The sequence below is a fragment of the Podarcis filfolensis genome (assembly GCF_964270895.1).
Source record: "Podarcis filfolensis genome assembly, chromosome: 8".
Lineage (NCBI taxonomy): Eukaryota > Metazoa > Chordata > Lepidosauria > Squamata > Lacertidae > Podarcis > Podarcis filfolensis.
This window is the reverse complement of record NC_139611.1, coordinates 24207401-24233019: the sequence shown is the minus strand read 5'-3', so window position 1 is coordinate 24233019 and position 25619 is coordinate 24207401. Positions and strand designations below refer to the sequence as shown.

Genomic DNA, 25619 nt, shown 5'->3' with positions numbered 1-25619 from the left:
GGCAAGAGTCACAAGCAAGGCAGCAAGACATGTTCAGCACTACAAGCAAAGCCAGCAAGTGTTTGCATTTGCCAAAAATTAAAATCTGTCTGTTTTTGGTGTGCTCACAGAAAAGAAGAAGAAGAAGAAGAAGAAGAAGAAGAAGAAGAAGAAGAAGAAGAAGAAGAAGAAGAAGAAGGTGGTGTTCTAAATCATAATTGGTGAAAAATGGTGCCATTCTAAGAAAAGGCATCCTAAGAACATTCCTACTGGATCAGACCAAAGAGCCACCTATTCCAACTGGGTTTCTAAAGCTGCCAAACCATTGCTCCACAATGTAGGTAAAAAGGTAAAGGACCCCTGGACGGTTAAGTCCAGTCAAAGGCAACTATGGGGTTGCGGCACTCATCTTGCTTTCAGGCCGAGGGAGCCGGCGTTTATCCACAGACAGCTTTCCAGGTCATGTAGCCAGCATGACTAAACCGCTACTGGCGCATGGAGGACCGTGACAAGTGCCAGAGCACACAAAACACCATTTGCCTTGCTGCCGCAGCGGTACCTATTTATCTACTTGCACTGGCATGCTTTCAAACTGCTAGGTTGGCAGGAGCTGGGACTGAGCAACGGGAGCTCACCCAATTGCAGGGATTTGAATCACCGACCTTCCGATCAGCAAGCCCAAGAGGCTCAATGGTTTAGACCACAGCGCCACCCGCATCCCACATTAGCTCAGTATTGTCTGCACTGAATGGCTGGGAGTGGTTTTCCAGGGTTTCAACCCTACCTGGAGAAGCTGGGAACTGCTCACATGTCATTTGTATATTGCAGATAGGACATCAACAACCACTTCCCTCCTGCCACCGACTTATTAAATTCTCTATTGTAAGGGTAATTCAAGATTAAACAGGGCAGATATGTAGGCTAGCATTCTGGTGCCAGTGAAATTGCATGGGTGCTTCTCCATCCCCCCAAAAATCACCTTACGAAACTAAGGATTTGTTCACAACCACCAGATTTAGACGGCTTTAAACGGGCTTCAGACAAGGCGAGTTGGTCCAGTGGGCAGGTGGATGAAGGCAGTGGGGAATGAGCCTGTTGGAGGTGGGCTTCTCTCACCCACCGTGTGGACTCTGCACACTCCCCTGGTTCACACCCGCTCCCCGGCTGTCCAGTCCACCGGGGAGTGCAACACCTGCCCTGCCCCGGGTGCCAGCAAGCCACGCTACACCACTGGTTAGCTACTGCAGGGAACAGGGAATTGGTCTCGATGAGCCAGGAGGGAGCAGCCTTTTTCAGTACAACGGCTGCATGATCAACCCTTCCAGGGATAGGAAAAAGGTCTATAGTGGTTGGCACAACAAGTGTTGCTCCGGCAGTAAATGTAAAATGTGTCAACATACACCCACATTGTATGCAGCTTTCTCCACCCAGTCAAGCAGGGCGGCTGAATTTTTCTAACTCTTGGGAGAGGCTTTTTATCTGATCCAGCAGGCCTGCTTTTATGTTTTTGCATTATCTGCTCACCTGCCATGTGAAGTGTAATCCTGGATTTCCAGCAACGTAACTGAAAAATTGCCTCCTCTCCCCCCCGCCCTTAAGAAATCCTCAACAACTTTAGGAATCTTCAAAAACAAAAGCTCAACAACTTTGGCAATTTTCTCAAAAAAGGTCAACAATGTGTTTGTGTCTGGATTTTAAACTTCTTGAAATATGGCAACCCACTGGAACACAAGGGCACTCTCCTCTCCTGTAGGTTCCAGGGGCTGGTAATGAGAAGCATTCCATCCGTGGAAGCAGAGTGCAGCCATTGTGTCAATTGTTATACAAATTCTAAGGTGGATGTTCATTACTAGATTAACAGACATGCATAAGTACATAAGACTGAAATAGTACAGGAGAACAATCCTGAAGCCATCTTGGCTCTTAGTGATCCCAAATATTTCCTCTGCAGGAGGAAATATGCTGGAAAATCTCTCCCCATAGTTGTTTTCACATACAAATTGAATCAATCCTGACAAACGGGCATATTTTGTGTGTGAATAGGGTGGGCCTGTGAACTGAATTCAAGAACTAAGGTATCTGCCATCTCAAGAGAATGGCCCAGATTTGCAGGATAAGGCAATCAGAAAACCTTATGAGGTATCTCGACAAACAGGAGACAAGCCACACTCTCAAATTTCTGCTGTAGACCTCTTCTTTCTGTGATACTTGTGTGATGCTTTTGGGTGGACTTTGGCTAAGGGGTTGGGCAATTTCTAAAGTCTCTAAAAGCTGTTACACACCTTTGTTTGGGGCCCTCACCTTGTCGCAAGGGAGGGATTCTGTTGAAACCGAAAAATAAAGGTTTTCCTAGCTTTCCTTCTACTGGTTCCTGCCTCCACCCATTTTCCTCTGGTTGATAATGGATGTAGGAGACACTGAATCCGTTGATGGAGAGTTGGGCTGTAAAAGCAATCCTCAAATCTTTCTATCACACTAGTAGCCACGGATAGTCTTCTCCAAGAATGTGTCTTATCATCGTTTAAAGCCATCTAGGTTGGTGGCCATTCTATGACCTCCATTGGAATTGATAAATGGATTGCTTATACGGCATCCCTCCATTATGCATGGATTGGGGGTGGGAGGGGTAGGTGGAACAGACACCTCAGGTGATGTAAGACCCCAAGGTGGAATCCTTTGGTGCTACACTGCCTCCATCAACAGCGGGGAAGCAGTACCAAAATTGGCATTGATTTCCAGTGAGATCTCACCAAAATGACATGACCATAATTTTGGAGCATATCAAGGAGGTGTGGGTCACGGTACTGTGTTTCAATGGTTCCACTCCTACCATCAGAGCCATTTCTAGAAAGTAGTGGTGGGAGACCACTATTTGGTGCCATAGGAACTGGAATTTGGTGTTTCATGCTATTTAAAAATCTCTATCAAGGTGCTGGGAGGTGTTATCAGGAGAGATGATGTGAGGCATTATCTACACATGGGTGACACCCATCTCTTATTCCCTATGCTGTTAAACATCTCTATTAAACAGAGATGTTTAATTAAACAGAGATTAAAGTTGTTGTCAGGAGAGATAGGATCAGGGATCATCTACATGTGGGTGACACCCATCTCTATCACACTGTTCCATCTAAATTAAGAAAGGCAGTCGAAATGTGATCTACATGCCTTGGATGGTCCGATGAATTGGACATGGGCCAATAAACTGAAACAGATACCTGAAAAGAGCTGAAAGGAGTCATCTAGGTCAACCACCTGCAATTCAGGAATCACACCCAAAAATCCTTAACAGGTGGCCATTCAACTTCTGCTGACAAAACTTCCAATAAAGGAGGTTCCACCACCTTCTGAGCTAATCCATTCCAATGTTGATCAGCTCTAACCCTCAGAAAGTTATTCCTAATGTATAGTCCGAATCTCCTTGCTTATCATTTGAATCCCTGCCCTCCTGCCCTCTCAAATAGCAGGAAACAAGCTTGCTCCATCTCCCATGTGACAGCCCTTTATATATTTGAAGATGGCTACTATATCACCTCTCCGTCCTCTTCTCCAAGCTAAACATATCCAACTGCATCAATGATTCCTTATAAGGCTTGGTTTCCAGACCCTTGATCAGCCTGATCTCCTTCCTCTGCACAAATTCCAGCTTATCAGTTATCCTATTTAAATTGTGGCGCCCAGAACTGGACATAGTCCTCCTGGTGGTCAAGGCAAAATGGAGTGAAACTGTTACTTCTCTTGATCTGGAACTATACTTCTGTTGATACAGCCTAGAACAGCATTAGCAGTGCAGATCTCCAGCCAACCAATAAGTACTAAAATGGAAATAGAAGGGTGAGTTGTCCATTTACAAAATTCATATATAATGGTACCTCGGTTTTCGAATGTAATCCATTCCAGAAGACCGTTCGAGTTCAAAAACATTTGAAATCTGGAAACTCAGCACGGAAGCCTGAATACAGAAAACTCAATACAGAATCCACATGGCACGCCTTACTTCAGAGGCAAGTTTGGAAACCAAAGCATTTACTCCCTGGTTTATGGTATTTGAAAACAGAAATGTTCATCAACTGAGACGTTTGAAAACCGAGGTACCACTGTGTTAGTGAAAACAATAGAGAAATGCATTATATTAGAGTAAATGGCTTGCAATCATGAGTATATTAGTCAAAACTCCATACAAAGTAAAAGTATTTATTACGAAAATTTCACACTAAACTGCTTATGAATTTTCATGAGGAATTCCCCGCTGCCCCCAAGAACCACATTTTGCTGCAGAAATATGGAGAAATGAATATAATATTGGGAAATGAGAAACTATCAGAAGCTGAAGTTGGCAGATTCTCGCCTCCTTATGAATGACCCACAAATTCAAGAGATTTCCTCTCATAAGTTTTTGACAAAATCTATGATGCTGTCCATTAATTCAACTGCAGCGGGGAATGTGAAGACACCTGAGTCAAAGAGGCTTATCACCCCATGAAACCCATTCTCAACATGGAACCAGCTGACTTTCACCCCATGGTCCTCCAGACGTTTCTTGTATAGCAGTCCATCGTCTCGTATTATGTCGTACTCGCAGCTCACAATTAGGGTTTCAGGAAGCTTCTGGATGACAGAGTCCTCAGCAAAAAGGCAAGAAAAATCGTCTTCTAATGTCTCTGATAATTGCCTATAGACTTCAGGTTCATAAGGAGCAAGTGGGACTTGTTTGTAGCCTCTCACCTTAAATCTCTCTGCAATGTTGTCTGGACTCACCCACTTCCCATATTTCAGCCTCATTGAATCTGGCACATGAGAGCCCTTCAGGACCTGGCCTGCCAAAGAAGTGTCCTTTCCAACGTACTTCAGGCCAAAGTAAGCAACACTTTCCCGAAACAAGGGGGGCATTGAGTTGTTCTGTTGATGGCAAGGCAGGTTGAAGTCCATAGCCTGTGTATTAGGATAGATGAGCACTTGAGCCCGTAGCTTTGGAAGGTCTGATCTATCCACCAGTTTCTGGGCAACAATACAAGCATAATTGCCCCCCGCACTGTCCCCACCAACGATGATCTTGGAAGGATCCACCCCATGGGAAGCTGCATTTTGAATTAAGTGTATGGTAGCAGCAAGGCAGTCCTTGTACTGAGCGGGAGGAAGATGCTCAGGAGACAGGCGGTAGCTGCAGAATAAAAGAGAAGCAAAGAGGTAAGCTTCCAGAATTTTTTCCAAACACATTCATGATCACATAGAATTACCAGAAGAGCCTGCTGGATCAGTTATAGCAGATGCAATGCAGGTGACAGTCAGCTGGCTTATGCCCTTAAAAAGCCGACTTTACCAGCTAGCAGAAGAGTGTTGGGAATGCTGGGGAAGAAGAACCGTGCAGGATTGGATCCAGCTGGTGGAAGACTATTTGCCACTTGCAACTTTCTCTCCTGCTCCTGTTTAGATGCAGGGGGCATTTCCCAGTCTCTTCCTGATTGTATGTTTAAAAGCCCTAACTGAACTGGTTAGCTCTAATTTTCAATCACACGTTGACAGCTTTCATGGGAGCCTCTTTCTCCTGCAGGGAATATGGCAAGGGATGCCACCAACAAATACAGCAGCATGCTGGGCCCCTACACTCTTTCCCTACGAAAGGCCATGTGGTTGTGTTTACTTACCCAACAGACACAACCACTGAATCAGTCTCCTTGGCAATCTTGCTGCAGACATCTTGGTAAGACTCTAGCAAGATGAGAAGGAAATTTTAAATAGGGAGGTAATTATCTGCTGCCTCCAGACTTGCCTTAAAAAGCACATTTTTGAACAGTAGTCTTCCGATACATAATGTATTTGTACATCCAATTTTTACTGACATAAACCTTTCTATGCACATGTGCACATCACGCAGCTCAAGTACTGCATTGTAAGATTCTGAGAACTGCAACTTTGGAAGTATGAGTGACTTTGGGTTCACAAATTGTTTTGCAAAATGCCAGTTGGATAGGTTCACCTATAAAAGAAAAGTGAATCAAATTACACCTCCCTCCCCCCCAAAAAAATTTCAGGTATGATGCTGTTTCTAAGATAGAGAAGCCATTAATAACTTATATAAACTAACAGGTGTTTTCTGGTGTATTCTAGTGTGTCTACAAAGTTCTAAAGGTAACAGAAATACAGCTGGGTTGAGCTCAGTGAATTATCTGTCTCTCAAGATCGAACTACCCCAAGGACTGAGGCCTCATGTTATTAATTCTTTTCCTTCTGCACTTTCTCTCTCAGGGTGGATCTACATACAGGGGGGAAACACACACGCTATAAATAAGACAGAAATTAAATTGGTATAACAAAAGAGAAAAAATCCCTATGGAAAATCGTGTTTTAAAATTTCCTGCTCTCTCGTGCCACCTGGTGTTGCATGTCTATAATGCATTCAAAGCGTTTTTTGACTAATATAGCTGAGTCTTTATTCTATACTGATTTTACTTGCTCTGTGTATATAGTACATTTAAGTTTTATTTTCCTGTTATATTTTGCTGCAACTGGATTGTGAAGAGACTTTCATCACAGGGATCTGGAATTGTAGCATCAAGCTTTTTTGCCTTAGTAAAACTTTACTAATGAAGTATACTGAGTCTGAGTCATTTTGGAACTCCATGTCTTTCTGGAGCTGTCTACACTGCTGACCCCACCATGCCACTCAGGTTGAGTGGGACATGAATTTTGACCAAAAAACCCCCCTAGCTTTAAGAAATATGTGGCACAAGTCCAATGGTTTGCAACCTTGCATTTAATTAACATGTTATACCGTATTTTTCGCACCATAGGGCGCACCGGACCATAGGGCGCACCCAGTTTTTTGGGGGGGAAATAAAGGGGAAAAATTATTTTCCCCCCAGGCGCGGGGCTGGGGCGGGGGAAGCTCGAGCTTCCCCCGACCCCAGCCCCCAAACAGGCAGCTCTCTGCAAGCCTCCCACTGCTTGCGGAGAGGTCCGCGAAGCCTGGGCGCGCTGATCTCAGTGCGCGCAGGCTTCGGCATGCTGGCAACTCTCCGCGAGCAGCGGGACCGCTCCCGCTGTTTGCGGAGAGGTCCGCGAAGCCTGGGCGCGCTGATCTCAGCGCGCGCAGGCTTCAGCTTGCTGGCAACTCTCCGCAAGCAGCGGGAGCCCAGCGCTGGGCTCCCGCTGCTTGCAGAGAGGTGTGCGAAGCCTGGAGAGCGTGAGGGGTTGGTGCGCACCGACCTCTCTCACTCTCCAGGCTTCAGCGAAAGCCTGCATTCGCACCATAGGACGCACACACATTTCCCCTTCATTTTTGGAGGGGAAAAAGTGCGTCCTATGGTGCGAAAAATACGGTAATTTGTGTGCAAACTTAGGCCAATTTTCAGAAACAGGAAAAAACAAATTGTTATCAGAACCTCTGGAATCCCCACCTCAAAAAAATCTCTCCAGTCATCATGGTCAACATTCAGGGATAATGGCTGTTGCATTTCAGGAAGCCAGATCTGCAAGGGGCACGGGTGTCCCCCCAAGCTCCCCACTTCTTCATGTGTCATTTGATCCTACCATTCCTTCCTCCCACAGTTGCTACTTTACAAGTTGTAAATGGGACTTGTACCCAAGAGTGACACTGTTAATTGCCAAATGGTAAAATTGTCCTTGTTATTGTGAGATGGAAACCTGGCACAAGTCCAGTTTCGGGTTTCATATTTCTGAAAGTTGACCTAAGTATGCAAATAAATTGCCACATGTGGGTGTGGTGGCTGTGGGGTGGGATGAGGTGGGGGATTGGGTCAGGTGTAAACGAGGGGGTGGCCAGGGGTGGGAAGGTGGCTGTGTTGGTAAACGGAGCGATCAAGAGCAGCAACCTCGAGTTATTATATACGTGTTTGTGAACCTCTTTGAGGTTCTATAAAATCAAGTGGTATTTGTATTTTATAAAATGAATCAGCAGTGGGGCGGGGCTCTGTCCCTCCCCCAGGGGCTGCTTGCTGTAATGTAGCTCCCCTTATCCCCAACCATTGACCAGTGGAGATGTGAAATCTGGGACACCATGATAACTAGAGCCTCTTTTTCTTTGTTTCTTCTGATTGACATAAGTCACCATATCTGCATATAAGTCAACATACGGTAAACCAAAGCATACATGTGCCCCTTGTCTCTTCAGGAACTACCACCGACACTCTTTTATTTCAGCTCCGTAAACCATGGGTTTATTGAGTTTAATGGGGCTTGCCTCTGGATAAGTGTTCAAAGGCTCACAGCCTTAATCTCTTACCTAGTGTTTTTTTTCTAGAAAAATAGGTACCGGTACTCACCATGAAGTTTTACACTTTTTAACAACAACAACAAAAAGGCACTGTTCTTACCGATGCTCCCAATCATCCCAGCACCTCCATGAAAGAACACAAATCCTTTCCTTGGGCCAGCAGATGGTGTTTTGGGCTGATAAACCCTCACAGGAACCCCATCAAAATGCAGATCTTTGGCAGAGAGGCTGGGATCCATTCTTGGATTCCGGAAACTCAGGAGGAAGCGGGTAAAGGCAAACTGGCTGCAGACACCCATCAGTTCAAGACACCTCGCCTGTCAGACAAAGGAAAAGTCTCATGAAAACAGTGCCTACAAATTGCATCCTATTCACCATGGGGTGTGTCCAACTAATTCATTCAATCGAACAATCAATATTTATGACAGTAATCAGCCAGCATAAGTATCCAGCTTTTGTTGTTGTTGAGTTGTTTAGTTGTGTCCGACTCTTCGTGACCCCATGGACCAGAGCACACCAGGCACTCCAGCTAAGTCCTACTTAAAGTAGACCCATTGAAATGAATGAGCACATGTTAGCCATGTCCATTATTTTCAATTGGTCTGATTAGAATGGGACTATCATTAGAGGCAGCCCTGGGTCACAATGAGTGATCCAATGGTTTGACTTGATGCTGAAACTCAAAAGCTTTCCTAAACCATGGTTTGTTTAGCCACCCCGACCCAGACACCAGCCAAGCTACAGATGCAAAAGAAGCCAAGCTTTGGAGAAACAATCCACAATCTGCTTGTTTGCCTATGAGACAATTTGTGGTTTGGTAAAGAAACCATGATGTAAACAAACCATGGCTTAGTGTGAATAATATATTTGTCTCTGTTTGTATCCCTCTATCGGATGAAAAGAAAGCCCTTTTTTAAATTTTATAAAACATAATATCCTAATCTCATCATCAACAACAACAAGCAAACTCATTGGTTTTACTGATTTTTTTTGTATGTTGTATTAAGCAGTATATGAATTACTTAAATATATAAACTATTAGTAGTAGTATAAAATACAAGATAAAAACACAAAAAGTTGTTGTTGAGATGTAGAAGGTATTATGATTAAAAAAGGCAAAACCAAACTTTTGGTAAAAAATATGAATGATGAGAGTAAAAATAGGTTACAAGATGTGTCAGGTCCACAGATTGAAAGGAATGTCAAGTATCTAGGTGTATGGTTAGCAGCAAATAATATAAAACTATATAAAGATCATTATTTAAAAACCTGGGAAGATATTAAAAGAAATTTGGGACAGAATTAAACTTTCACTGTTACGTAAAGTGTCAAATATAAAAATGAATCTATCACCAAGAATGTTATTTTTGTTTCAATCAATTCCGGTGATTGGCAAGACAATGTATGGCAAAAATATATTTCTAAATATATCTGGCAAGGGGCAAAACTGAGAATAAAATACCAAATATTGATAGATTCAAAAGTGAGAGGAGGTTTCTCCCTGCTGGATATGAGATTATATTATGAAGTATCTTGTCTTTGTTGGTTGATGGAATGGATGACATTGGAGAACCCACATATCTTAGATTTAGAAGGTCCTGGTAATACTTTAGGTTGGCACGCCCATTTGTGGTAAGAAAAGGTGAAAGAACACAAAAGATTAACAAATCACATAATTAGGGGGGAAATTATAGAGCCTGGGATAAATACAAAAACTTATTCGAGACAAAAACACCACTTTGGCTCTCACCATTGGAAGCCATAGCAGTAAAGAAAAAGAATATGATAGAAGGTTAGACAATTTATAGAAATTTATTAAAACAACAGGGAGGAGAGTTTAAATTAAAATAATTTAAGGATTTATCAGGAAAGTTAACAACATGGATACAATATCATCATTTGAATGAAGTATTTAAGAAAGATAGGAAATGAGGGGTTGGGGAACAAATATCACAACTGGAGAGAGATCTGTTGGAATGTAATGAAGTGCTGTCTAAAATGTATAAGATATTATTGGATTGAGAGACAAAGGATGAGCAAGAAAAATCTTCAATGATACATTGGGCAATAGATATTAGTTATAGATATGGAAGTGTGGGAACGGTTGTGAAATACGGATTAAAATTTACAGCTTGCTATGGTGTAAGAGAAAACTATAAGTATGTTATATAGATGGTATCTAATAAACTGGCAAAAATGTATAAATCAAAATCAAATAAGTGTTGCAAATGCAAAGAGAAAGAAGGTACTTTCCACCATATGTGGTGGTCTTGCAGTAAGGTTAAAGCTCACTGGGATATACAATGAATTGGAAAAGATGTTTAAAATAACATTTGTTTAAAAAAAACCCAGAAGCTTTTCTTCTGGGAATTATAGGGGTAGAACTATCTAAACAGTATACACATTTATTCATGTATGCGACTACAGTGACAAGAATGTTATTTGCCCAAAAATGGAAAGAAGAAGAAGTCCTGACGAAAGAAGAATGATTACAAAAACGCATGGACTATGCAGAAATGGTGAAACTTACCATAAAAATAAGAAATCAAGATAACAAACTTTTTATAAAAGAATGGAAATGGTTTATTGAATGTGTACAAATAAGTTGTAAGCATTGGCAGGATTATTGTAATAACCTGCAATTTCATAAGAGTAAATAATTAAAGCAGATGAATAAAAGAATAAGTTAACGTAATTTAGAATATAATATACAGGAAATGTAAAAAATAGGAAGGAAGGAAGTTGAGTTTTGAAACATTAAAATGACTGTAAAACTATTGAAATGTATATAACTGAAAATCATTTTTTAAAAAATAATAATAATAAAGATTATCATCATCATCATAATTTTTTTAATCACATTTTACATAAGAATGTAAGAATAACATCACATAATGGCTCAACAAGTCCCCAACTTACCACAATGACCACCATAATGACATTGCAGTGAATGACCCGAACCTTTAATGGACTGTCAAATCCAGATGGAATTTTACTCCTGGAAAGATCATAATAAATTGCAAAGGAGAGAAGCAACAGGAGAAGAATCCCTATAACTCCAATCACCCCAAGCAGGAGGCCCAGAAGAAGCTCCATTTCACTGTTCCAAAGAGTGCAAGGGAAACATTGAGTCTACACTGGCAGAATTTCTACTCCACCCAAGGTATCCACTCTACTTAATTGTCTGTAGGCTGGTTGATGAAGTAATTATAAATTAGAACACATACTTCCAGGAAGAAATTTCATCCAACCAAACACTACCAGCAATTTAATGGGTCTTAGCAGTAGCGCAGTGTGTGGTGTTCTATTCAGCTTAATGAAGTCTTTAGTCAGAAATGGTGGGAGTAGTTGTTGTATATTGAAGAGGACTAGTGTGCAATGCCCGGCCCAAGATTTCCTACTCTTCAGACCCGAGTCCCATTCCTACCCAGAGATCCCCAGGGTGGAACCTAAACCCTTGTATTATCAAAGCATGGGCTCTTCTCTTAAGGCGCGGTCCTCATAGCAAGTCCTCCATGCTAAGATGAATTATACCTAAGACTACCAGATTCCAAATTTTTGTTGGGGGTACCCATATTTCAAGTTCCGAAGGGATCCAATCAACTTCTTGCTTCTTACTGCTGTTTTAATGTCCACAAATCTAACCTTATGATGTTCACAGTACTATCCAGTCCTTTCTTATTATTTTCCACATCTCTTGATGTTATTTTCATATATTTTTCCTTTCTCTTTGTGACCTCTGATAGTCTCCACAAGCTGGTTAGAACAGTTTGTAATCCTGCGTGGATATTATTTTTTTTATCCAGTAGCCATATCCAGACAAAAATTTAAAATTTGGCTGTGTAATTTGGAATTTATGTAATTTGGTTTGATTTGATGTGATTGGTCGGTTAATAAAAAATTATTCTTAAAAAAAAAAACTACCAGATTCCAGGTATGTTATCATTAATTTAGCGTATTTCTTAACACCCCCACCTTCACCATGCCATATTTGTAAACATGTGTGTTTCCTATCTTTCAGAAACAGGATGTGGGATTAAATTGCATGTATGCCAAGGGAAAAAAATAATTGTCGGTAATTATGGCTGCAGTCATGATAAATGCCTTTTTTTCTTTTAAGGTACTGAACTTCAATATAGCCAGGAAGTGGAACAGGGCTTTGAATCCTTCTGATTCTTCCCCCATTATGTCCCCCTGTCAACAGGTCTTAAAGGAGTTCCTGTTGTTGCTGTTGTTGCTACCATCCACACACGAATTACAACAAGAAGAAACTCAAAATATCAAAAGCACAGGAAGTAAACCACAGATTGCTAGAGGAAAAGAGCAGGATTATTCCTGCCTTAATGTCGAGCTTTGCACTGAACAGGGCCATCTTTACGAGGGGGTGCAAGGGGTGTGGGGCACCCGGGCATTCATTTTGTTGGTTTTGGTCCAATTTTCTAATCCTCTGGAATCCTGATTCTAGGAGCTACCCCTCCTTGTTTAGTGCCATCTGCAAGTTGGATGGGCATCATCTCGATTCCTTCATCTTGGTCATTTACCAAGAAAAAAACGGTCCAGCATCCAGTTCTCACAGCATTCAATTAGATGCCTATGGGAAACATGCATAAGACATGAGCACAAGAGCATTTTTCCATCCTGCAACTTCCAGCAACTGATATGCAGAAGTATTGCTGTTAGTAGCTATTGGTGGCATGTAACTGGCTACCCTAGAAGTCCAGGAATACAAAATACATCAGCCAGATTACTGGCTGCAGTTCTGTTTAGAAATTGTAAAAAGGTAAAGGTACCCCTGCCCGTACGGGCCAGTCGTGTCTGACTCTAGGGTTGTGCGCTCATCTCACTTAAGAGGCCGGGAGCCAGCACTGTCCGAAGACACTTCAGGGTCATGTGGCCAGCACCAGCACAGCACACGGAAACGCCGTTTACCTTCCCGCTATAAAGCAGTACCTATTTATCTACTTGCACTTAGGGGTGCTTTCAAACTGCTAGGTGGGCAGGAGCTGGGACCGAAAAACGGGAGCTCACCCCGCCACGGGGATTCGAACTGCCAACCATACGATCGGCAAGTCCTAGGCACTGAGGTTTTACCCACAGCACCACCCGCGTCCCAATTGTATAGCCCCCATTTTCAAACATCTTCATGAGTTGCCAGTACATTTATGGACCCAATTCAAGGTGCTCAGATTGGTGTTCACAGCCCTACATGATTCAGTCCCCAAATACCCGCATGACTGCCTCCTTTGGGGTGCTGGCATTGCTCAGCTACCAGGGCAGGGAACTCTGAATCTCAAGGTGGTGGGTTCAAGCCCCACGTTGGGTGAAAGCTTCCTGCATGGCAGGGGGTTGAACTAGATTACCCTCATGGTTCCTTCCAACTCTACAATTCCCTACAGGCCCTTTCAGGTGCTAAGGTGGGCAAGGGGGGCTCTCTTGGTAGCTCTACTGCCCTCAAAAGCTCAGGGGGCTTGTGCAGGGCATTCTCTGTAGTAGCCCCTAAGTTGTGAAAATTTCTCCCTGCAGAGGTTCAACTGGTACCTTCAATAGAAATCTTTCAGGTAGCATTGAAGATGCACCTCTTTACTTTAGTTCTTCATACTTCAGGTGTATATTTTATGAACCACACTTTATTTCTGTGACTGTCAATTGCTTTAAACTGTTTTTAATACTGTGCCTCATTCTGGAGATTTGTGCTGCTCAAGACAGGAAGCTGGGTTTGACTGCAGGTGTGTCAGAGGCATAATTTTCCTAGCTTGCATTTTGAAGGGTAATTATGCTATACAGGTCACAATCATAATAAATGATCCCATCCATTTAATTTATTTAATGAAGGTAAACAACAATTACAGACGGTGAATGAAGTCAAAGCTACTTTATAACTTTGAGGGGGTAATAATACTTTTCACATTCTTATAGAACATGGACATCCAATACCGGCTACAGATTTGCAGTATTTTGGCATGTTTAAGATGTCGCATGGAACCACATAAAAATCTAAAGCAATGTGAGCCCTCAGGATATATATTTTTGTGTATTATTTATTGAAAAAGGAAAAGTACAAGATTATAAATGTATAGCTAAGACACAAAAAACAGGAAGAAACAAGGAATGGTGCCCATGTAGAAAACAAAACAGAACAACAACACAAATGATATATATCAGGATGCATGCAATAGGATATGAGATACTCTTATTTTGTTACATTGAGCTGCTCAAGGTTTATTGGCAACTGTGTATGAAAACTGGTATGCAATTTAAAAATATAATTTATTCATTAAATTCATTTGCCACCTGTCAACAACAGGTCAGCATACGCCAATCAAAGCAATGCATACAATGAAAGCATTCCAATATACTGATTTTTAAAAAAATACTCTGCTTTTACAAAAAAACCCCAAAAACCAAAAGCCCATGTTTAATATTCAAAATGTCCAAGAGCAGGGATCTGGACTATGCTGAGAACGTACTGACACCAGCCTTCAGGTGGGACATGGGGGAACACAGAACAGGGCCGGACCTTCCATTTGGCAGAGTGAAATGACTGCCTCAGGTGGCAGATTCAGGGGAAGCAGCAGCAACACATGGCTGTCCCTCTGTGCCTCCCAATGATTGCTCTGTGGCTGCTCAGCCTGTCTTGGGAACCCAACTCTGGCTTGCTGCCTCAGGTGCTGTGGAGGATTCTATCCCATCACCAGTGCAAGTAAGATTCAGCTGCCAGCCCAGCTGGCTCCTGTCCCTGAAATGGGAAGGGGGTGCCATCTTGAAGTGGTAAAATGTATTGGGCAGGCCCTGGCTAAGGGAACAAACTTCCAGAAGAGGAGGAGCGAACTTATGGCCCTCCAGATTTATTGGACGCCATCTTCCACCAGTTCGTTAAGGGTTCTTGGAACTGTAGCACTCTGAGGGGTGAACTACACTTCCCAGGGTTCCTTGGGGGAAGCCATGTGCTTTTTTTTTAAAAAAAAAGTGAACTTCATGCACATCCCTAGTCCTGAATCTTCCCATTCTCCAGGCTTCATTGGATGACCCCCCATTAGATTCTAATATCATGGGAACTTGGGGGATTTGCTATTAAGTTGAAATTTGCAAGATCCAGGACCAGCAATTAGGAATCGCAAGCTATGTGGAATCCAGTGGCCAACCTATTTAGCTTGAAATTGCTTTGCCACCTTTGCAGCACCTTCTTGCATGTTTCCCTGTGGTATTTTTAGAACTGGGGTCACGCAAGGCCCTCTGGGACAATAATTCTCACCTCAGACCAGTAGTTCCAAGGAGGTGGGAGATCGTATACAGAAGGCTCAGTGTTTGGTTTGAACAAGGACGGCTCAGTTTGTCGATCAGCTACAAGCATGCCAGTGTTTCCGCACAGAAATAAGAAATGCTGCAAATTGGGGGGCGGGGAGGGTAGGAAAAGAAAGGTCGGTTATTCAAGCACCAAGAAATCAGGTGATGCCATAATGACTGGTGTTTGTCTCGGAGGCTGGTTGAGAAAGAAAAAGACAGTGCTTAAAAATGTGGTGCTGATAACATTAGAAGGAGGCTGTTCAGTGCAAATTTGCACACAGGTCATAGAATCATAGAACTGAAGAGTTGGAAGGGACCCTGAAGATTATCTAGTCCACTGCAAGGCAGAAATATGCAGCTGTCCCATATTAGATAGAGAGCCAGTGTGGTTTAGTGGTTAAGAGCGGTGGACCCGTAATCCGGTGAACCGGGTTCGCGTCTCCGCTCCTCCACATGCAGCTGCTGGGTGACCTTGGGCCAGTCACACTTCTCTGAAGTCTCTCAGCCCCACTCACCTCACAGAGTGTTTGTTGTGGGGGAGGAAGGGAAAGGAGAATGTTAGCTGCTTTGAGACTCCTTCAGGTAGTGATAAAGCGGGATATCAAATCCAAACTCTTCTACTCTTCATATGTGGATCGAACCCACAACCTTGGCAATATCAGCACCATGCTCTAACCAATGGCTCAAATCAATTTTACATATACAACTTTCTTCTCTTTTCTTAGTGCTAAATGCATAGTCTTTAAAAACAAATCATTATTCAATGCCACTTTGTTATGTTTTGAGCCTTCAGGGCTCAGGCAGCATTTAAATCAGCCTATGATTCTGTCTCACAAATCCTGGTGCTCTACAGATGTTTTGTCTCCAGGGAGAAAGCTGGAGCTGATGGGGGCTGTTGTCCAAAACCTCTTGAGGACACCAAACTGCGGAAGGATGATTTGAAAGTATCCCAAATTCACCCTAATAGACCCTGCGTCTTAGCTACAGTTGCAATGGTCCACTGATGTGATATCTATTGCTTGCAAGGTCAGAAATGCCCTTTTCAGGCCCAGATGTTATACAACCCTCCTAGCTGCACCAATGTACAGTGTACAGCTGCTATCACACAGCACCGAGGTGGAGAAACTCATGGTTCTCCAGCTGTTCGTTGACTCCAGCTCCCATAAACACCAGCCAGCAGGGCCCAATGGTCAAGGTGGTCCAGCAAAATCTGGAAAACCACAGTTGTGCCACCAGTCACCTGGGCTGTGGTGTTTTTCATGCTCATTAGAATTTCTCATCCTGACATTTTTTTTGCAGACACTGGTCTACGATTTCAAAGTATTGGTTCTAGGACTGTTGCTTTGATTGGCTTAGCTAGTTGTATTCTCTAGAACTCCTAGGTTGACTTTTTTTTGGGGGGGGGATGCTAATCGTTTGGCACACTCTAGGAGTTGAAATAAATAAATAAATAACACTGAAAAAGCCAGCTGACATTTGTGATCTGGCTGCCAGATGACGTTCAGAATCAAAGCGTTCAAATGAAGGTTTAGAGTTGCCTTTTCACCAAAGATTATCAGTGATCTTTTTAGATTAGTTCAAGGACTTTGTGGCAATGCTTTGTGGGGGGAAATGTAGGGATTAAGCACAGTTTTGCAGAGGTTTGTCTACAGTATGCAAATGTTTCTCAGGGACATGGCCAGCTATTCCGGTTTTGATGTCAAGAGGTTATGAAATTAAGTCCCGCCTTTTTCTGCCTGCATTGCAGAAGCAGTCAAGTAGAGCAGGTAAGGAGGAAGGGAGAGAGGGAGCAGCCCATCTGGGTAAAAGGTGAGGTGTCATAACTGGTACTGTGTACAAGATGGCTAAGGCTCTCATGCATTCTTCTGTGAGCCGTTTCCCTATATTGTGTCCTCTATTCCAGGAATCCCTGTATTGCAGTCAAATTATACAGACCTGTGTGGTGTGTAATTAAGCAAGTGTGTGGGGGCAGAACAGGTCAAATTTTATTTGGTTACTTGGTAAGTAGCATGCAGTGTTGCAATAGGAGAGATTGCTAGGCAGCTATGAGAGTGATTAGGTGCTTGAAGGAACTGAATGAATGCTTCTGCAAAAATCTTCCATATAAGATCTGGTGTTGTTCATGGGACTTAATGCAGTATAGTTATCATTCAGCTGATAGGTAAAGGTAAAGGGTAAAGGGTCCCCTGACCATTAGGTCCAGTTGTGGCCGACTCTGGGGTTGCAGCACTCATCTTGCTTTATTGGCCGAGGGAGCCGGCGTACAGCTTCCAGGTCGTGTGTCAAGCATGACTAAGTCGCTTCTGACGAACCAGAGCAGTGCACGGAAATGCGGTTTATCTTCCCGCTGGAGTGGTACCTATTTATCTACTTGCACTGGTGTGCTTTCAAACTGCTAGGTTGGTAGGAGCAGGGACCGATCAACGGGAGCTCACCCCATCACAGGGATTCAAACCGCTGACCTTCTGATTGGCAAGTCCTAGGCTCTGTGGTTTAACCCACAGTGCCACCTGTGTTCAGCTGATAGTTTTGCATTAAAAGCTTTCCATACGCTCACTATAATGGATATAAGCTATTACAGTCGTACCTTGATTCTTGAACGCCTTGGTACTCATACGTTTTGGGTCCCGAATGCCAAAAACCCGGAAGTAAGTATTCCGGTTTTCTAATGTTCTTTGAACCCGAACATCTGACGTAGCTTCCGTGGCTTCTGATTGAGTGCAGAAAGTTCCTGCAACCAATCGGAAGCCGCACCTTGGTTTTTGAATGTTTTCGGAAGTCGATTGGATTACGTTAGAAAACCAAGGTACAACTGTAACTGGGAAAAGCCAATAAATGTCCCTGTGTGGAGCTCCTTCTGAGGAATCCCTCCCTGGACCACGTCCTGGACCATCCTGGGATCTTCAGATGAAGGGTGGTATACAAATTTTAATAATGATGATGTTGATGTTGATGTTGATGCAAAGTCCAAAAATTTTGCCTGTTTTCCAGCATTCTATTAAGTAAAGCTAGAATGTTTATAGCAGGCAATAATATGATTTTCACTCAGTGCACGTAGCCTATGTATGAGCCATACAGTTGCTGAGCATAGCTTCAGTGTGTGGTTTGATAGTGTGTATGTGTTTAATAGCCTCTGCTCTACCCCCTTGGCTCTTTCTCATGTTATCTAAGACTTATATTCTGCTTAATTAAAAAGAAAAAAAGAAATCTAAGTTGCTTACATGAAATAATACAGAATATTCAGAAAATACCAACAAATCTAAACTTTAAAAACAAGCAGGCATCATGCAATTGTCAACAAATGGATAAAATCAACAGCTCTGTATAACAAAATCACAGGACTGTCTACAGAGAAGAAAGATGTAGCAGGAATCAGAAAGCTATCATTATCAATAGACAGGAAGTATGGGCGAAGAGGTGCTGCAGCAGTTAAAAGTGACTTTCTATCAGATGCAGAGCAAACATTGTGGGCAATTGTGAAAGTGTCGGTTCCAGAGATGAAAGTGGTTGAGTCGGAACCTATTGGGGTGTGGTGATCATCCAAGAAAGCTTCTCCAAAATTGTAGAGGGTTATCAGTGTTGAGGTTTATTGAATTTCCCCTGATAAGAAGTTGGCAGCCCATGCAGATCTTTGATGTGTTGTAATATGCTGGTGGGGACCAGGGGCGATCAGCAGCGGGGGAGGGGTGATCCGCCCATGGGGGCGCTGTGGCGATCAGTGCACGTGGTGAGCTGCCACTGGAGTCCGCTTGGCGGATGCAAGCCCCACGGTGCCTTTTTGGGTGAGCTGCAGGCCAGGCCCAGCGGTAAGTGCTGACCCCCGCGGTGTGCCATTTTGTCACCCCACCTCAAGAATGACTCCCAGGGTGGGCTGTACCCCCCAAACCCCCCTTCCTACGCCCCTGATGGGGGTCTCACTTCTGCCAGCAATTCTGCTGAGGCATTCTGTGCTAACTGCAATTTCCAGACCCAGCACAGTGGAAGCCCCACACGGAATGCATTGCGGTAATCCATTTCTCGGGAGCATAGTGATGTAGAAATCGCACACCTTCACACATTTCCCCAAGAAATCACACACCTTCATATGTTACCCATAAGGAACCCATGTTGATAAATGTGTTCCTAAAACCAGAAGTGTGAATATGTGTCAAAGAAAACCCACACCTGACTTTATCACAAATGTTGGTCTTTATTTACTTTCTTTTGCTGTTTCTTTTACATAAAGTTATTTGCCTCTGCAAACCTTTTATTTCATTGTAAGTGTTTAGTTACACGTCTTTAGAAGGATACAATCTCCATACATCTCATATGAACTCAATAAAGAAATTGTAGAGAAACATCAATTGTTATTAAGCAAACCATTGAAACGATGTATAAATATATATTCCATGTAGTTTTTGGTTGTAACTGTATTTTGGTCATAACAAAAAGCAATGTATCAAAAGGGACTTGATCACAGATTTCCCAGAGGAGAAATCTTCTGATCATAACCTTCTTCCTCAGCCATTCCAGGAACTTTGCATCAACACTGAGCCTGCAGCAAACAAGAAGAATTAATTCCCATATCACACCCAGTTTCTAAAAACCGGACTCCATTCTTTCCCCAGAATCCGACTATCAACCTACCTTTTAAACCCACCAGGACTCTTTTGCACCTACCTTCCCTGACAAATGTAAATTAGTTTGCACCTGTGTCTTTTCATTTCTGCACCCGTGTAATCGTTTTTGGACTCCTCACCTATATACCCACATATAACCCAATCTCTCACACCCACAACCCAAAAATGTAGTGTACCTACCTTACCACAGTAAATAAAAGTATTACTCACCTGTAGGTGGGGTTCTTCCTTTTGCTTTGCCTTGGGGGAACTCAGTTGCAACTGAAATAAAGGATCATAGCTTAAGGCTGCCTTGTTTTTGTCTCTTTGGTTGCCTGCTTTTCCAAACCTTGATACAGTGGTACCTCGGGTTAAGTACTTAATTCGTTCTGGAGGTCCATTCTTAACCTGAAACTGTTCTTAACCTGAAGCACCACTTTAGCTAATGGGGCCTCCCGCTGCTGCACCGCTGCTACACGATTTCTGTTCTCATCCTGAAGCAAAGTTCTTAACCCGAGGTACTATTTCTAGGTTAGCTGAGTCTGTAACCTGAAACGTACGTAACCTGAAGCATATGTAACCTGAGGTACCACTGCATTGTAATTTTTCCAACAATAGGAGTCAACTCCTAGGGGCCAAGGTCCCTTTGACACAATGCCACCCCCGCAAGTTGATAGGCATTGCTGTTCAAATGGTGTGTGTTGTGATCGGTGATGTGGGGCAGGGCTTAGCTGGGCCCTCTGAATGTTTTGTTCGAGTTGGCACCCCTGCTTGGGAGTTACCAATGCCTGGACCAGGGGTCAGCAACCTTTTTCAGCCGTGGGCCGGTCCACTGTCCCTCAGACCATGTGGTGGACCAGACTATATGGGGGGGGCGGGGATGAACGAATTCCTATGCCCCACAAATAACCCAGAGATGCATTTTAAATAAAAGGACACATTCTACTCATGTAAAAACAGGCTGATTCCCGGACCCTCCACGGGCCGGATTGAGAAGGCCTTAGGCTGCCTACCCCTGGCCTAGACTAACATACCCTCCAACATTTCTCTGATGAAAATAGGGGGTGTTAATATTATTATTATTATTATTATTATTATTATTATTATTATTATTATTATACAATACCCATCTGACTGGGTTGCCCCAGACACTCTGGACAGCTTTGAACATATATAAAAATGGAACAAAACATTAAACATTAACAAACTTCCCTATACGGGGCTGCCTTCAGATGTCTTCACAAGGATATATAGTTGCTTATCTCCTTGGCTCGGGAGTCGCATAACTCCATACCCTCCAACATTTCTCCAATAGGGACATCCTAAGGAAAAGTGGGACATTCTGGGATCAAATCAGAAACCAGGCAGCTTCTGTAAAGCCAGGACTGTCCCTGGAAAACAGGGACACTTGGAGGGTCTGGACTAGTCTGTTCAAGCTATTCCAGTCCAAGAACAGACATAGCTGTTGTAGAAGCCAAAGGCATTCATAGCCACTGAGGCAGAGTTCCTATCTTCTAACCTGTCGCTAAAATGCCTATATCTAAATTTTTTCCCTCCATAGTTTCTGCAACTGTTTCTGTATGAGGCACCGGTCACCACTAGATGGCTTCTAAGCATGGCAGATTGCAACAGAAGCAAAAGATATTGCTAAACTTCTAATCACTTCCCAGCATTTGCCAAAACAAAACATACAGGGTCACTCCCACTTGCTGCGGCATTTTAATTGTCCTCTGTGTGTTTTGTTTTGTTTTGTTAAAAAGGGAAAGATTGAGTCTTGCAAATGTGTAGCACTTCAAACATGGGTTTTTGTGTTTGCTTTACACGGTGCCAAGACCGGGTGGTGGCAACTCTGACAGTCATGTTGCTGTTTCTTGGCATTCAAGGCCAATCTGAAGTGACTTGGTTGTTGTTTCATTTATGGTCGATTCCCGCCCACCTTCACCATTTACATAGGTCTCCACATCATGCCGATCCTGAAGCTGAGGCTCCAATACTTTGGCCACCTCATGAGAAGAGTAGACTCCCTGATGCTGGGAAAGATGGAGGATACAAGGAGAAGGGGACGACAGAGGACGAGATGGCTGGACAGTGTTCTTGAAGCTATGAACATGAGTTTGACCAAACTGTGGGAGGCAATGGAAGACAGGAGTGCCTGGTGTGCTCTGGTCCGTGGGGTCACGAAGAGTCGGAAACGACTAAACAACCACAACAACCACATCATGCCAACTGCAGCTGCACATCTGATGCTGGAGGATCCAGATCAGTGTTTCTCAAAGTGGGTGATACCAGGGGGGTTACTGGAATGATCCAATGGGGCAGCAGGAGCCCCAGGTGCAATTGGAGGACATGGAATAAAAATAAGAGGGCAGTGGAAGTGTAAAGAAACAAGAGAAGAGAATAAAATTTTGAGAAACCATTCATACCTGTTTCATCTGTTGTGTAATGACGCTTACCAATTTAACATAAAATTGTGGTGATTATTTTCCAAATAAACACACAAAATGCAAGTTAAAAAAAAGAGAAACCTACTGAAAATAGCCAATCGTGGTGATTTTAGAATGCTGCCGCCAAAATAGAGCCGAACATTAATAAATTGGCAGCAGCACCACCGGTTATTCCTTCTCATTGGAATTATCTTTAATGTTATTCGTAATTTTTATTTGAATATTATCCTTTGTTGCCTTAATTTTCTCTGGTTGATGTGAATGTTACTACGGTTGATTTTAATAAATAATTTTATCGTTTCAAGCTTCAACATGTCTTATTTACAACATCTTCTTTCATCGCTATGTTGTAGGACATAGGTAGGAATACAGATACATAAAAGAATGCAAATTTGTCATGGCAACTTTCTGTCTGTTCGCTTAAAGAAGGCAGATTTCCAGCGGGGGCGCAGGGCCGGATTTAGGTTTGATGAGGCCCTATGCTACTGAAGGTAATGGGGCCCTTTATATGTACAGCTGTCTTTTGTCAACAACAAATTGTTGCTGTTTTTTGTGTTGAATATATGCTATATGGTAATTTATGGACCTAATAGGTATAAACAGCCATTTGCACATAACAAATAGGAGCCTACATGACACAAAACACTGCTGCTGTATGTAGGTTTTATTTGATTTGTTTTTTTATCTTATATTTTGAAAATGTACATCCAGGTTTTTTTCCTTTAATTTTTTTTGGAGGCCCCAAGAGAGTGGGGTCCTAAGCTATAGCTTGTTTAGCTTATATGTAAATCTGGCATGGGGGGCGCTATTTTTTTTCTTCTAGTAGGCCAAATGAGTTTGAGAACCTCTGATCCAAATGGATGCCATGTAGCACCCTTTCCCCCATCTCAACAGCCACAATATAAAGCAAGGGAGGGGAATCTTTCTTCAGCCCAAGGCCCGCATTCCCTTCTGGGTTACCTAACAAGGTCCACATGCCAGAGGAAGGCAGGGCCAGAGGCAAAAGTGAGTGGAGCAGCAAATGTAAATTTTACCTTTGTACAGGAAGAAGAAGAAGAAGAGTTTGGACTTGATATCCCGCCTTTCACTCCCCTTAAGGAGTCTCAGAGTGGCTAACAATCTCCTTTCCCTTCCTCCCCCACAACAAACACTCTGTGAGGTGAGTGGGGCTGAGAGACTTCAGAGAAGTGTGACTAGCCCAAGGTCACCCAGCAGTGGTGGAGGAGCGGGGACGCGAACCCAGTTCACCAGATTACGAGTCCACCACTCTTAACCACTACACCATGCTGGTTTTCCACATACCCTCCACGCAGGCAAGCATGGGGTGTTATCAGAGTTCCAAGGGCACACTACAGTCGTGGATGAAACATTGGATGAGCATCTCCTCAATTCCTTCATCCAAGACATTTATAAAGATGTTGAACAACACTGGGACCAGGGCAGAACCCTGCAGCCACTGGCGGAGGAACAGGGGTGCGGGGGGGAACGCACCGCCCCCAGTGGGGTGCCATCATGACTACACACACACACCCCCGCTGGGCACCACACTCCCGCAGGCGGCACACCATGCCCCCAGGATGCGCGGCACGCCTCCAGGGGACACACCACGCCCCTGCAGGCAGCATGCCACACCCCCAGGACATGCGCCAGCCACGCCCACACCTGCTCTCCATCCCCCCCCCCCCGGAGCTTAAGGCTCCGCCACTGTCTGCAGCACCTCACTTGTCACTTTTTCCCAGGATGACAAGGAACCACAAGTGAGCACTCATTGAGTTCAGTCAGTAAGTCAGCTACAAAGCCACCTAACAGTTACCTTATCCAGCCCACATTTTACTAGCTTCTCCACAATAATATCCTGGGGAATTTGGGGTCCAAAGCAGGACCAGTGAAGGGTGTGGCCTGAGGAGAACTTGGGAGCCAGACAGCCGCCATGCCTGAGGCTGTCCATGCCTGATATAAAACAGAGACAAACTGTAAAGCAGTCTTCCTCAACCTCAGCCCTCCAGATGTTTTTGGCCTCCAACTCCCATGATCCCTAGCTAGCAGGACCAGTGGTCAGGGATGATGGGAATTGTAGTCTCAAAACATCTGGAAGGCTGAGTTTGAAGAAGCCTGCTGTAAAGGGTAAAGAGAAGGAAGCCCTGCTAGGATTCTGTATGTGCAGAAATGGAAGGAAGAGGAATGGATAAGTGGCTTAATGGACTATGTATCTCAAATATTTCCGTGAAGATAAGAAAAATGATATAATCCTGGCCATGGCAAAATTTCTCTCGGAGGTAGTAAGAATTAGAAATATTGGATAAAACACAATGACTGCCTAGTAATGTTTTTTTCTGTATTTCTGCTGTACTTTGCTTTTGAAATCACTTTTGCCAGTCTCTGGACCATAATAAAGAATGTAGTGTGTGTGTGTGTGTGTGTGTGTGTGTGTGTGTGTGTAGAACTGGCAAAATTAACAGCAAAATTAAGAAAATCTAATGGTGAGTGTTTAATGGAAGCCTTCTTCAGACAAGTTAAAGAAATATTATAGTATGATGAACTCGCGAGAAGGGTTTGACCTATGAACAACGGAAATCATATCTATCAAATCATAACCACAATATTGTTATCTATAATACTGTGGTTATGATTTGATAGCTATAAATCAGGGTGCAGAAGATATACAGCATACACAGGTCTGCACAACTTGACCAAAGCAGCCTTGTGGGCCACATGGAGAAGCCTGGCAGGCTGAATTAGGCCTGCAGGTCTGAGGTCCCCCATCGCTGTGTGTGCTTAATACAACTGTCCTAAATGTCTAATGCAGGTTGAGAGATGATAGAGAAAAGACAGAATGAAACAACAGTTTGCAAGTCTGTCAGTTTTGTAGTTACGGTAATTCCTTATTTTATAGTCTCTTTTGTAAACAACATAGAGGTTTCCGGGGGGGGGGGTGCGTGTGACAAAAGATACAGCCTCTTGTTCAGGCACAGGCAAACTCGGCCCTCCAGATGTTTTGGGACTACAACTCCCATCATCCCTGACTACTGGTCCTGTTAGCTAGGGATGATGGGAGTTGTTGTCCCAAAACATCTGGAGAGC

The 25619-nt window shown here is 43.3% G+C and overlaps 1 protein-coding gene and 1 long non-coding RNA gene across 2 annotated transcripts; one reads left to right on the top strand and one right to left on the bottom strand.

The window, feature by feature from the left end:
* The first annotated feature begins 3045 nt into the window (after window positions 1-3045).
* LOC310769629 lies at window positions 3046-20400 on the top strand. Its single transcript, XR_014551757.1, has 2 exons — window positions 3046-3813; window positions 20009-20400. It is a non-coding gene; the product is annotated as an uncharacterized lncRNA (long non-coding RNA).
* On the bottom strand, window positions 4154-11375 carry LOC310769453 (arylacetamide deacetylase-like 3). Its single transcript, XM_083628848.1, has 4 exons — window positions 11132-11375; window positions 8313-8529; window positions 5625-5688; window positions 4154-5140 (listed from the first exon to the last, which is right to left on the bottom strand). The coding sequence occupies exons 1-4, from the start codon at window positions 11306-11308 to the stop codon at window positions 4366-4368; spliced, it is 1233 nt and encodes a 410-aa protein (XP_083484974.1). The 5' UTR covers window positions 11309-11375; the 3' UTR covers window positions 4154-4365.
* Window positions 20401-25619: the final 5219 nt, after the last annotated feature.

Bases quoted from the DNA above. Each gene is read 5' to 3' on its own strand.
- LOC310769453 (XM_083628848.1), bottom strand. From the start codon at position 11,308: ATGGAGCTTCTTCTGGGCCTCCTGCTTGGGGTGATTGGAGTTATAGGG. The intron at 8,530-11,131 runs GTAAGTTGGGGA...TTTGTCTGACAG, and splicing joins TCATTATGGTGGTCATTGTG to GCGAGGTGTCTTGAACTGAT. The intron at 5,141-5,624 runs GTAAGTAAACAC...TTTATTCTGCAG, and splicing joins TCAGTGGTTGTGTCTGTTGG to CTACCGCCTGTCTCCTGAGC.